The 13,520-nt window shown below is 42.6% G+C and overlaps 1 protein-coding gene across 4 annotated transcripts in view; it reads right to left on the bottom strand.

Annotated features, from left to right (window-relative positions):
• Positions 1-264: 264 nt before the first annotated feature.
• ACTN1 (actinin alpha 1) overlaps positions 265-13,520 on the bottom strand; it is an 86,556-nt gene continuing 73,300 nt past the window's right edge. For 2 of the 4 annotated variants that reach the window (XM_041420356.1, XM_041420190.1), the window contains exons 13-21: positions 12,815-12,923; positions 12,186-12,326; positions 10,072-10,254; positions 8,962-9,096; positions 7,957-8,136; positions 6,882-7,028; positions 4,613-4,678; positions 2,985-3,143; positions 265-1,157 (exon numbers count right to left, since the gene is read on the bottom strand). In XM_041420356.1, coding sequence (XP_041276290.1) covers positions 999-1,157; positions 2,985-3,143; positions 4,613-4,678; positions 6,882-7,028; positions 7,957-8,136; positions 8,962-9,096; positions 10,072-10,254; positions 12,186-12,326; positions 12,815-12,923 — 1,279 coding nt within the window. In that variant the 3' untranslated portion in view covers positions 265-998. Of the gene's footprint in view, positions 1,158-2,984; positions 3,144-4,612; positions 4,679-5,228; positions 5,310-6,881; positions 7,029-7,956; positions 8,137-8,961; positions 9,097-10,071; positions 10,255-12,185; positions 12,327-12,814; positions 12,924-13,520 lie in introns of all 4 variants that reach the window. The other 2 variants (XM_041420267.1, XM_041420102.1) reach the window with 2 other exon arrangements.

Raw genomic sequence — 13,520 nt, 5'->3', positions numbered from 1 at the left:
TAGTAACTATATCTGTGCTGGTTTTTAAGGAGTATTTTTAAGGATATTGCTTCTAAAGATGGGGATGCACTGGGGATTTAAAGTGGTGATTAAGCTGTGAAAATTTCAACACTATTCAGCAAGAATGAAAAGGTTATGGGGCTGAGAATATACCTTTAAATGTAGTCTAACTTTCAATTAAAACCAATAATTTTGGATTCTTCTTATCATGTTTAACTAAATAGGACTGAACTATTTTACCATACAAATGAATAAAGTCTAGAGTTGTTATCACAAGAAGTTTTTAATATGATTTGTGACAAGCAATATCAAAGTTACCAACTCTCAAGCTTCATGTTCTGAAACCAGACAACTCTCAGCAACAAAAAAAGTTGTGCACTGATAAACATAGGAGGCGTATTGTATTTTTTAATTAAATATGAAAACATGAGCTGTGTACATTATTTTTTCCCTAGAAAACACAGCAATTTCAAAAGTTTATCATAAAATATTTTCATGAAATGAGTGAACCAGCAAACACATGCACTTGTGTGCCTTCCCCCCTCCCAAGATAAAAGTGATGAGAGAGACATACGTAAATGTAATAGTTAACAGAACAAGTGGAGTTTTGTCATAGTTTGGTTCTTTTTGGAAAGGATGGAATGTAACATTGTGCTTGACTTCCTATGTCACAACAAAAAATATTTGGTGCAATATTTTAACATTTTCTTTTTAAGTTTCAATCTGGTGGAGAAAAATACCTTTTTCTATAATAAAATATGTCTGTTCTTCTTAAAACGTAACTTTTTTGCACAAAATAATTTTGTAAACTGTTATTTCAAGGGCAAGGTAGGCGGTCCCGTGTCAATGTCCTCCCCCCCACTTAAAAATGTGATTTGTTATCTGAAGCAAAACAGGAAAACACAAAAAAGAGCGGAGCAGAGGTTGCTTTGCAAAGAGAAAATAGGGTGTGTTGGACGGGGGAGAGGGGAGGGAGCGTGTGGTGCGACAGAAAAAAGTTAAAGGTCACTTTCGCCGTAGAGCGCTGTGGAGAAGGACATGTAGTCCAGGGCACCGGGGACAGCATCACGGCCATTGTAGGGTGCCATCCTAGCAATGCAATATTCGGCCTGGTCAGGAGGCAGCTCCCGCCGCAGCTCATCCACAGTGATGTAGTTCTGCAGAGGACAAAGGGTAAGGCAATCGTTACCTCTGGAAACTGACTTTCCCTGGAAGGACAACCACCACCCTGTCGCACCGGGGCAGCACCCAGGGCTAGGGTCCCAACACCCAGACCTGGGCCGTACACCCACACAGGGAGCTCTCTGCACTCACACCCTGGGAGGACATGCGCTCCCTCCCTACTGTTTGGACAAGCAAATGGTTTTTACAACCAAGATTGGTTTTGTGAGAGATGCCGGTGCAGCTAAACAAAGACCTGGAGGTAAGTCAGGCAAGTTATTAAGTGTTAAGACTGTGCCTTCCTGTTGACAAAGGAGGTCCCGCTGAAAGTAAATGGGAGGAACCAGAAATTTAATTTGGGTGCTGTTGCTGACCAGCAGGAGGTAACAGCTGCTTGTGCTCCTTGGGAATTGCCATTCCCTCCCTCCAGAGACAGGGAAGGGGCCAATCCCCACTAGTTCTTGCAAGTGCACCAATGCAAGTAGCAGACAAGCAAACACTTTGTATCGCTTCCACAGTTCCACCAACAGTCCTTTCACTGCGGACACTTTTAATAAGCAAGCAAAATTTACGTAAGTTCAGCTTCCGGAGACTGAATGCTCTGAGCTGAGCTAGCTCGGCCTCTCTCCAGGCAGGAGGTAACAGTAGCTGCCTGTTTGCTAATCATAATCACCATGTTGTCTTCAGCTAACTGACTCATGGCCATTTGCAGTCTGTCTGAGCAATGGCTCAGGTTTCACACCATCCCTCTCTCTCCTGTAACTTCATAATTTCTTTTTCCTTTTCACTTTAATGACCGGGTTATGAGGGACTTTTCTTCATAATGAACTATTAATTCATGTTACAGTCACCAGAGTATGTTAAACACTGGCAAGTATAGGTAACATACTGTACAGAGTAAACACGTTAATAAGTAATACTGCATCCAAAGTACCTATTCATTCAGTGGTTAGCTTATCTGAATAACATGAAATTTTCAGGCCTCAAAAGACAATAGAACTGGCTTTGGTCAGGTGTATGTCCAAAGGACAGACATCATGGGTTTCTAGATTATGATTTAAATAAGATTCTTAGTGAAAAATAGAAACCAGCACTGGATTTAAGGATAACTCATTACAATCTGAGAAATGGTATCCAACATTTCATGTGAGATAACTAAAATCATTAGCACATAAAGAGATACGTTAATATTACATGTACATATTATTTGTTCAGTTACATAAAAGATTAGTGGGCATTGTTATATAAGAAAAATAAGATTACATTTTTTATAAGCTGCTTCCCCTGATGATGCAAATTCCAAAAATTAATACTTTTCATATCACCCTGAGTTTTCTTACATTCAAACAATTTCTATGTTTAAAAGATGTCTCCCCCACAGATACAGCATATCCTCAATGAAAGTCTATTGATTGAATAGCCTCAATGAAAACCAATTAATTGTGTAACAACTGATAGTGACATGTATATCTGAGAAAGATCATTTCAAGTTTACAGCTGTCAGTAAGGAACAGTTTTTAAGCCTAATCAAAAACCATCTGTTGAACTTGTTAATTTTAAAATAACAAATTGCGACCAAGCTCTTAATTAAAATTTTGAAGCAAGAGTGGGCTGCAAAGTTCTGACTGACAGCTGAGCAAGACTTTTGAGTGCCTTAGCAGGCTGCTCATTAACCCACACTTTAACCTTGCACTCCTCCAGCACTACAGAATGCTCCTGTGAAAACACCCTCCCATGGCAGAGTGCTTCCCTTGACACTTTCGGAGACAAGAGAAAAAAGCAAGAAGTAGTTAAACAGATACAGCAAAACAAGGTGTCCTGACCTTATCTCCAGCCAGGATCTTGAAGGAAGCCATAACCTGGTCAGCAGTATCTGTATCTGCTGTCTCCCGGGACATGAAGTCGATGAAGGCCTGGAAGGTCACTACACCCAAACGGTTCGGGTCCACGATGCTCATGATTCGGGCAAACTCCGCCTCTCCCTGGAGAGCAAGAGAGTCCTGTCAGCCTGGGGACTTAGGCAGCACTGCTACCAAAGTGAGGAGAAACTGTTCAGCAGCTCATCTCACAGGCTAGAAAACAAAGCCAAATAGAAAACACCCCTGGGGGGTTTTTAATCAGGATGTTCCTTTTCAGCTTGCTGTTGTGTACAAATGCGTCCCGCTCCTTTGTCCTCTGGAATAAAACATTGCCAGCTGTGCCTGAGGATAACATCGGCTCTAGGACAACGCTCCTACTGGGGAACAATACCAACTGACTTCAGAGGAAGACCCAAATTTCTCTATACATGTGCTAGAAGTCTGTAGGAGTATTTGAACATCTACACTCCTCAAATCCTTTTATTTCATTTACTTGAAAGAGAACTTCTACAGGTTTTTTCAGCTGACAGAACAGAAGAAATGTCTCTGGGATATTTCATGGTATTGTACTCATCTTTAATAGGCAGGCTTTGCAAAGAAGGACTTGCATATCTGGAGTGGCCCAGGGAAGCAGTCTCTACAGGGAAGATCCTACAGAGAAGTTTTGCTACAGAAACCAAAACCTTGTAGTGTAGTTTTCTTCATTTCCTTCTGCATTTAAACCAAAGGTCATCTGTTCTCATCTCTGGGATTCCTTCCTCCCCAGGTAAGGAGGAGGGAAGTGCAGAGCAGAATCTTCCCCTGGGAACAGGCTCTCCTAACACATTTAGAACAGTATACCTTCAAGAGTAATTAAGATACCTAATCAAATGTTACAGTCTTGGCACACTACACCAAATAGTCTGTATTTATACTGGGCTGATGAGTAAGATGATTAAACACTGCTTTGCCTGATATCAGGAGCAAAGACACCAAGAGTGCAGATGAATATGCCTGTACTGTGCTCTTCTCCTGCCCTCTGATGAGCATCAGTCTTTGGTGGAGCTCCTCCTATTAGCTGTCATGCCTCTCAAGGTGCCACATGTTACTGCTCTGAATATTCAGGCATTCTGGTGAGGAAAAAGCTACAGGGAGAATGACTGGAACTTGAGCTTACATGTGCAGGAACAGGGATGTGAAACAAATGACAGGAACGAGAGGAGCAGCATTCTGAGTGTATTCAGAAGTGAGGTCACATATACTCCCAAATGATTTCAACTGATATTCAGGGCTGGGGGAGGTTGTGTGTGCTATGCAGAGAGCAGGCACCAGTATGAGAAAGCTTACTGTTTCTTCCACTAGTAGCTACACAGTTTGATAAATACAATTTTTGTTTGAAACATGCAGGAATGAGACAATTATTTCCATTTTGTACCTTTGGCTAGAGATGCGAGACAGGAGTTTTACATGTACAACTGAGACTAGATTTAACATTGCTGATAATTCTGGAAAATAAGGTTATATTTACCTTGATTCACTACACATTGTGCCTGTATTTTTGAAGGTGCCTACAGAATCACTTTGAATAGGAGTGACAGAGGGCTCTACATTACCATATTGTAACCCATGGAGATAAGGCAGGCTCGGAAATCTTCACAATCCATCATACCAGTCTTCTTCTACAGAGAATGACGCAAAGATGGAAAAAGCCAAAAGAGAAAAGGGAGACCAGTCCAGGGAGAAATGAACCCACAGGAGACATTATAAAGAATGAGTTTCAAGGAGGAAAGGATAGAAGGAGGATTTACAGGACAATAAAAAGTAACAGAGGAAAGGTAGTTTGTGAAACCATGAAGAAGCAAAGGTGGTTTTGGACATGGAATAGTTTATACATAAGAAACATTGGTGATGAAAAAGGGGCAAGAACATATTAAGCAAGACAGATTGAGGAATGGACAATGAAAGGAGTTTTAAGTGACACAAAAGTAAAAAGAACAGTTTGAAGACATAAAAGGAATTCTCCCAAGACAAAAATTTAAAGAATTAAAAAGAAATAGACACCGAAGTGCATTTAGAGAGAAGGTAGTATAGAAAAGTGATGTATATATAGTCAAACACAAGAACAAGAACAACAACAGATGGATTAAGACAAACAAGAAAAGAAAGGGAAAAAACTGTTATTTTTTCACAGTTTAATATCTGGCTGTGTTCACCACTAGCTTTCAGTACCTGTGCATCGTTTCCAATATCGTAACCCAAGCTGATGAGACAGGCTTTGAATTCCTCAGGGCCAAGTGTGCCGGAGTGGTCCTGGTTATGCGGTGTGCCAGGCAGCAGGACATGCAGTGCCAGTGCGGTGACGGTGTGCGGCGAGGGAAGGGAGACACACAGGAGATCAAAGGGAGTGAGAGGACAACGAACGGGTGCACCATGCAGTGGGTGAGGAGAGAGGAACAAGAATGACATGCAGATACAAAGAGAGGGAAGAAAAATAAAAAGTGCACAACATTAGATATCACAATGACATTTCAGGATGTGCTAAAAATGCTCTTGGAACAGTTCCTTCTCAGAGAGCTCATCCCGTGTTTAGAGCATTTGAATGACAAAAACAGCTGATGCTCAGAAGCCTCAAGATCTCAATCTCCCAAGTGAATTACTTGCATCACTGCTTGTTATCCAGTGTCAGAAGCCCTGTGTTTCACTAGTAACCCAGAGTGCAGGTAAGCAGGCAGAGGCAGTGGGAAGCATTGCCTTAATCTTATAGTCCAAAGTTCCACTAAAGGAGTAGGTGAGGGCAGGTATGTTTGGCAACACACCCAAGGAAGCTTAGCTGTCAGGGCATCCCAGGAACAGACAAAGAAAACCAGCTGAAGCTCAGGGCAGCAGCGTTATGGCTGTATATATACGAGACCTGCACAGGGGGTGGAGCTTTGACTGGCAAAGCTATTTCAAGTGCTGAGCTCTGCCAGCAGCACAGATGTACAGTGCAGCACAACACAGCTTGGCAGCTGCTCCTCCCTTTGCTCATTGCCCACTCCCCCAGTGTTTGGATGTACCCCTCAAATAATACACAAGCTACTACAGAAACTAAGAATGCCCATCCACCCTGGAGAATTTTAGCTCAAAACAGCCCCAAAGCACTGAAGAGCCCCGGCCTGCTGCCACCACCTCTGGCCAGATCAAGGAAGCTACAGATAGGATGATGGGGCCAATTTAAAGTGACTTTCTTCAAGAAAACCCAGTTTTTGAAGTCAATGTTAGGCCTTCATAATCGAATAGTCGAAAGTGGGAAACCCCTGTTCTGTCAACATTAACATTCAGACTGTTATGAAGGAAGGGGCAAATGATATGAAGGTCAAAATATAAAATCTACAGGGCTTCATGTGTCCCTCTCCTAAGAAAAGAACCCATGGTTTATTTTTCTTAGACAGCTAGAGAAAGGCTGAAATAGCCAGTGTTCAGCAATTTAAAAGCACTGGCAATCTCTTAGGTCAGCATGTCCTCAAATATAGCAGAGATGGTATAGAAGAGCAGAGAACAAATGGTCCCAAGAATTTTATAAACCAAATAATAATTTGCTCTCTGGAGAGGAATGGATAAAAGGCTAATTGCCTAAAAAAGCCTTCAAAAAAGCCTTCAAAAACCTCTCCATACTCCTTGCTTTACCAGGACATTTTGCAGTTTCCTATGAAGACATACCTCTCCCTAACAACCAGGCTAACAATCACTTGGCAGTCTTCACAGAAATGAGTGATCCACAGGAGTGGCATTTTTGAGAATGAAACATCTTCTGTGACCCTGTTTTATCACAGCAACTGTTTGTTTTTTATTGCACTGTGCAGTCCACATGGAAGCGTGTAGCTGCAGTCAGCACTGACTTACCCTGTCAAAGTGGTTGAAAGAAGCCCGGAACTCATTCATCTGTTCCTGGCTGATTCCTTTGGCATCACGAGTCAGGATCTGGTTTTCCACTTCGTTGATGGTTCTAGCAATTGTTGTTAGTAACTGCTCCCAGCCCACACGGATGTGCTAGTAAAAGAGGTCAGGACAATATTGAAATTAAGAAGTCGCTTTTCTGCTTCTGAGGCCAGTGGATCAGATGTGCTACTTATTGCAAATTAAATGATCCCAGTGTGCAAGGCAGTCCCTGGTGTCCATTTTCTCAGAAAAGATTCCTTCTAATCTGCAGGTGTTTAAAATCTGAATTTTGACTGAAAAAACCCCATACTGAAGAGGCCAATTTCTGGTCTTTCTTTCTCTTTCTTAAGAAAAACTTGGTCCTTTTGCAAAATTCCTTTGCCTGGTCAAAGCAATATATTGGAGGCTTTTAACACAAATTTTTAACACAAATGAGAGGCAGTGCTTCTACAGCTTACTTAAGCAGAAGACTCTCCTTACCAAGAAACTGAATAAAACACAGTGCTTGGAAGACACTGGTGCTCCCCTGCTTCTGCTGTTGCTTAACGGAAATGGCCAGAAACCAAATCAAAACACAAGTTTCAAAGCCTGTCTGTGTTCAGCTGGACTAATGTTGAACTCAGACTGCTCCCAAGAAACCTCACGTTATCAACAGGAAGCCAGTCTCTGACTTAAAAAAAAAACTTCTGTTGAACTTTTTTCTTCTGCCAGGTAGCAGCAGCTCAAAATCATCAGCATTTCCCTTTCTGATCCCAGCTAACAATCAGGTAGCAGGAGAAACGACTCGTCAATTTTTCAAGCAACACTGCGGGAACTCTTTCAGGTTGTTTCTGTTGTCTATATTTGGAAGCACATTGGAATGGGTTGGCATGAAGTACAGTATGCAGAAATGAAATTCAGTGACATTTCGTTGCATGCTTGGCCATATTATCAAGCTCTCCATTTTCCTGAGAACCACAGCACGTTGCCAGAGCCATATGTGGCTGACACTAACTGGCGACAGCAGACGAGGCTGTCTAGCTGCTGCCAGAACATTTACCTCCATGGTGTAGTTGGTGTGCTTGTTGTCAAAGATCAGCGCTTCCTGGATCAGCTGGTGGTCTCCTTCCAGCTGGTCAATCTTTGGTTTGTAATTCACGATGCTTTTCTCATACTGCCGCAAGTGGTTGAGCTGGTCCTCCAGGGTCCCGTGCATCTCTATGGAAATGCGGCCAATCTCCTGCGTTAGCAAAGCCAAAGGAGTTAAGACTCCACTGAAAGGACAAGCCCCAACATGCCTGACATTTACTGCAGCAATTTCACGGTCACACAGCACGATGAGTAAAAAAAATAATCTCACGGAGCAGTTACTTCACAGGAGCTGAGACAGTGTCAGCAAAAAATTTAGCACAGCACTGAACATTTTTCAAGTGAGGTGAATCACATAAGATGTGTCTAATACAAGGATACAAAAGAAAAGGAAACTGCAGTCCATAAGCCAGTAATCTACCAAGCCAGATCTTTTTCTGGTGTACGGTCTGCCACTAAGTTAGTTCTTCATAGAGACATTTCTGTAACTGCTCTCCTCTTTCCAGCTCCTGCCATCAGTAATAGCTTCATACTTTTATGTTTTATCAACTCCAATGACTTTAACTCAAATCTAACCTAAAGAGAGATCTCCCTTAAAAATGTCTCCTCTGCCGATGTTTGGTGTATTAATTATATTTATTTAGTCACATGTATCAAGACCATTGCTGTGCAAGCAATTACACAAACTGTCTCTGAGCTAGGATTTTGAATTTGTTGCATATAAACACAAATCTTAAAATACCAATCTTCCCCATCTTAAGTAATGCTTTTTTTCTGGCCCTAGAGTAAGAGAAAGGAAAGTACAAGCGCCTCAGTAACCAGTATCAATCTTGGGATTCTTGATATTTTCTATGATGCTTCTCTTGCTGTAACTTGAAGGATGAATGGCTGTGACAGTGGTCAAGAGAGATCAGGAATAAGAGTATCAGTGAAGATCACAGACAAAAACAGTGTTTCAAAATTTGCAAAGCACTACCTCCATCTTGGTCTGGATCCAGGGTCCAATGACATTGGCCTGTGCACCAAACTGTTTACGAAGTCGTTCATTTTGCTGCTGGCGAGCGTGTTCTTCCATCAGGGCTTGATCCCTTCTGGGAACCAGCTGCCGCACCTACAACAAAGAGTAACTCAGTGAGCAGTTTAGACACACAAAGGCACATGTACAGGAAATGCAGAAGTTGCCACAAGGGAGGGAGGAGTGGGTGTTTGCACTGGATACAAGCTGTCATATGATTTAAGTCACAATGGGCAAGCTCAAAGAATGTGAATCCTGTCTGCTGCAGGATACACACAAACTCATGTCAGGCCATGGAAGACCAGCAGCAGCTTCCATTCATTATCTGGGTTTTCGGTGGTTCATGATAACTGAGTTGCAGGATTTCATGTCAGGCCATGGAAGACCAGCAGCAGCTTCCATTCCTTATCTGGGTTTTTTTTTTTGAGTTGCAGGATTCTGTTCAGATCTCACATGGGTGATTTTGTTCGGTAGTAAGAACCATAAGCACAACAGGACAGGTGTCTGCTGCAGGATACACACAAACTCATGTCAGGCCATGGAAGACCAGCAGCAGCTTCCATTCATTATCTGGGTTTTCGGTGGTTCATGATAACTGAGTTGCAGGATTTTGTTCAGATCTCACATGGGTGATTTTGTTCGGTAGTAAGAACCATAAAAAGCACAACAGGACAGACAGTAGCTGCTCTTTTAGAATTACAGCAGGGAAAGGCTACTTGGTGCAGAGATAGAACATCCAAGGGGCTGAATGCTGACAAAGGATACTGATTCACATGCTATGCTTACCTGCAGGTCATCTGAAGACTAAAACCCTCAAAGCTTTCAAATCCAGCAACTTTCATTTAAAATTAGCATGTAAAAGGGGGGTCTGTGCCTTAGGCAACTGTACCAAGTATCTCTTCCCCTTTCCAAGTACACGGCAATTGAGCCAAAATCAAATGACTAAACCTCACTAAACTCAGCAGTAAGCATGGGAGGGTAACTGCAGAGTAAATAATCAATTTCCTGGGCCCACAGTGGTTGAGCAATGACACTGTCCCCCACTATCCTGCAAGGCTGGAAAGAACTCACATGTTCCCATTTGCCATTGATCTCATGTGGGGTGATTGTAGTGTAAGGATTTGTTCCTGCCATGTTGACATGATATGTCTGGACAATCTTTGAGACTTCATTGTGAATTCCCAGGATGGCTTGTCGCTCCTTGTCCGCATCTGGCAACGTGGCTTTGAACTGCTCATGAGCTGTGGTCAATCCCTGCAGAAGGAAGGCAGCAGCAAAGGGAGGGTAAGAACATTACTTACGAAATGGCCTCTTCAGCGAATGCACTCCTGAAGTGACTGCAAAAGCTATTTTTCCCAGGACATATTCCCAGGACACAATGCAGGCTACCTTAATACGCTTTTCAGGTTCTCTCAGTATCACTAAATGGGATGTTTTAAGTAGATAAATGATGTGAAGTCTTGTTTTCCCTCTCTTTCTGTCCCATGTTGACCAGTGACAGAGATCACATACCAAAGGAAGGAATAATAATGGCTGTAATTTAGGGGGAACTATTTCTCCAACACTGCTCAGTGACTGCTTGTTAGCCTCTCTGGGGAAGAAGATCTGACTACTAGAATTACTATTAAAAAAAGTCTCACTAGTTTAAATTCGCCATATGCCCTTCTCCCACTAGGTATGTACTATTTCTACACCCAAAGTAACTCCAGGTGAGTACTGAGGGTCAGATTCAATTTGATCAGACTCAGTTAGAACCAGGTGAAGGTCTTCCAGCCAACTGCAAACTTGCACAGGCATCACATGCTCCTGCTGCTGGAAAACAGCTCCTTCTCCCTGACCACAACAGGCCCTTCCTGCTCCCCGTCTCACTGTGGTGCCCGGGCTGTGCTCCAAGGACTGATGGCTGGGACGTGCTTGCTGGTGGTTTGTAGCCAGCTCACAAGCCAGCTGGTCCTGGCTCATCTCCCACTGCTTCTACAGGCCTTTAAGGTACTTCATCCCAAAAACCTAGAAGATCAAGTCTAGGAAAACAGGCAGGAAAATGCATGGGAAACAGAGGTGTGTGCAGGGATAAGCAAGGGAACAGTGTGGACAGAAGAAGGAATGAAAGTAAACCAGGTGATTGACTGCTCTGTCTCACAACATGCACTCTTAACTACTTTCTGTAAAATTCCTTCCTTACACGGTGACTCATTGCTTTGCAGCTGCTGTAGTGGCCACAGAGATGTAACACAAGTCTGGGGGCTGGGAAAGACATTGCGAACAGTCACAAGGAGACATGGAGATGATTAAGTGCTGTTTAGATTATTTTGCATTAAGAAAGATTTAATGAACCCCTTTGTTCAGGAGGGAAGGATGGAAGAAACAAGTAGCTGTCACTACTGCACTGCAGTCCTGGCTGTCCTGCTCCCTGTAGGCCTCCCATTTGCTGCCTCACTGATGGTCACACTCCTGTCAGCCACTCTGGCAAAGACCTGACTAGGATTCTTTTCACAAGCCCATCAAGCAGGTGAAATAGAAGTGCCCACTGCAATCTAGGAAAGAGTAATTCCTGCTCTCTAAGGTCTGCAAATTACCTTATGTACCTCAAGTTGCTTTCCTAACACCCTTTCAGAAGGGGAAAAACTGAGATGCTGTCTTTGTTGTCTTAGAGAAGGCAAGACAACTTTAAAATAGTAATTGAGCACCAAAGTGGACAATTCTGGTTTTTCTTGTGCTCAGCACCAAAAACCAGCTACTAGCTCAACTGTCCTCACGGTACATCCCATCACATAGGACCAAATAACCTGGACAGGACATTCCATGTGAGAACTGACCTGCAGACCCTGTAAGCAGCACTAAGCTTTGCTCATGTGGGTTAAGAAAAATTCCACAGGACCCTAAAAGGTTCTCTGTTTTCAGGTTTCCATTAATATGGCCCTGGAGTTATTCTGAAAAATCTGTTGTCAGTTTTTTGTGTCCAGCTAGGATAATGTATGTATGCTTTATACCTATTCAGATCCAAGTTTTAGGAGAAAATCAAGGAAAAACATATTCATTTTTGTTTCTCCTGATAAGGCTCACTCAATAGAGCAGAAGCACCAAAATATAACCTATAAATTCATACCACTCTGAATTCATACAACTCAGGAGACCCCAAAGCTCTCACTGTCCCCACCTAACTGGTGCAAATGACTGCTCTGTACCTGGATCTCCTCAATGGTGTGAACGATGAATGTGTCCTGCAGATCCTCCATGGCCCCTTCCATCCAGTTATTGAAAGGGGCAGCTCGTTTGGCATACTCCAGGTACAACTGGTCAATTGTTTCCAATAGTTTCTCTGTCCTCTGTGGATGCACAAAAAGAAATAGAAGAAAGAAAATCAGGAGAGATTGTTACAGAAGAATAATCACATAGATACATGCATGGGTTGTCTGAGCTGCTCCTTCCTTTCAGACCTCCCTGGTGCTCCCAGGATGGCACATCAGTAAAAATCTCTCTGCTGTTAAGAGATTACACACTGGACAGATTTTTTCCCTCTAAGGGAAATAAAATAAATCCAAGGTCCTTTGAAATAAAACAAAACAAGGCAAAATTTCAGGCAGAATGAGATTACAAAACACACTAAAAAGTAAAAATAGATCAATAACCTGAGCAAACAAATGGCACCATAACTGAGCTGAAGTAAAGCAGCCCAAGTATACTGAAATGTAGCCCATGTTTACAGTCCAGGATGTTCCAGGAGCTCACAAGTGAGCTGATACTGCTTGTGCCCACTGCAGCCTGGCCCCCACAAATGCAGTACGCAGAAGGTCCAGCTTGTGACGTGTCTCACCTCCAAGGCTTCTCTACGCTTCTGGGTTAGGGCACCCAGATTATCCCACTGATCACAAATCTTCTGGCACCTGGCATTGACACTGGGAGAGTCGTAATAGTCCAGCTCACTATAAAGGGTGGGAAAAAAAAGACAAGAAGTCAAATAATGAATCTGCAGAAATAAGAGGAACCTATTAGAAATCCTCAACAGTCTTGAAAACAGATTGAGACAAAGAGATCATGGTCACTGCAAATAAAGCAAGTCAGGATGATATCAGGATCTAGTTTAGGAGACACTATGTTATGCTGAACCAAATAGGACCACCCAAGGTCCCAACAAATCCTGGGGCTGGCTACTTGATGGGAATAACTTGCTAAAGGGGGAAGGGAGCATAGACTTTTGCTCAAACTGGAAATAAGCAGATTATGATGAGAGCAATCTGCTCCTATATTCTGCTTAAGAACATTATGCAGTCTAACAAACTGTGACTTATACATCAGAATGGAAACAGAAGATTTTATTAGGAACACTAAGAAACTGCTTAAGATTGTCCTAAGAATTGCACAGTACAGGTGGCAAGGAATAGCTAAATTACATAACCCAGTAAATTTATTTAGGACAATCCCAGAATAACTGTGTAGGTTTCTCTCCTATATGCCTGACAAGAAGTGCTTTGCTGACATGTCTATAGGCTGACACTCAAGGAACACAGGCTGGTAAAAGT

The sequence above is a fragment of the Onychostruthus taczanowskii genome, unplaced genomic scaffold (genome assembly GCF_017590055.1).
Source record: "Onychostruthus taczanowskii isolate IOZ18803 unplaced genomic scaffold, ASM1759005v1 scaffold1, whole genome shotgun sequence".
In the NCBI taxonomy this organism is placed as follows: domain Eukaryota; kingdom Metazoa; phylum Chordata; class Aves; order Passeriformes; family Passeridae; genus Onychostruthus; species Onychostruthus taczanowskii.
This window is presented reverse-complemented; position numbering and strand designations above follow the sequence as displayed.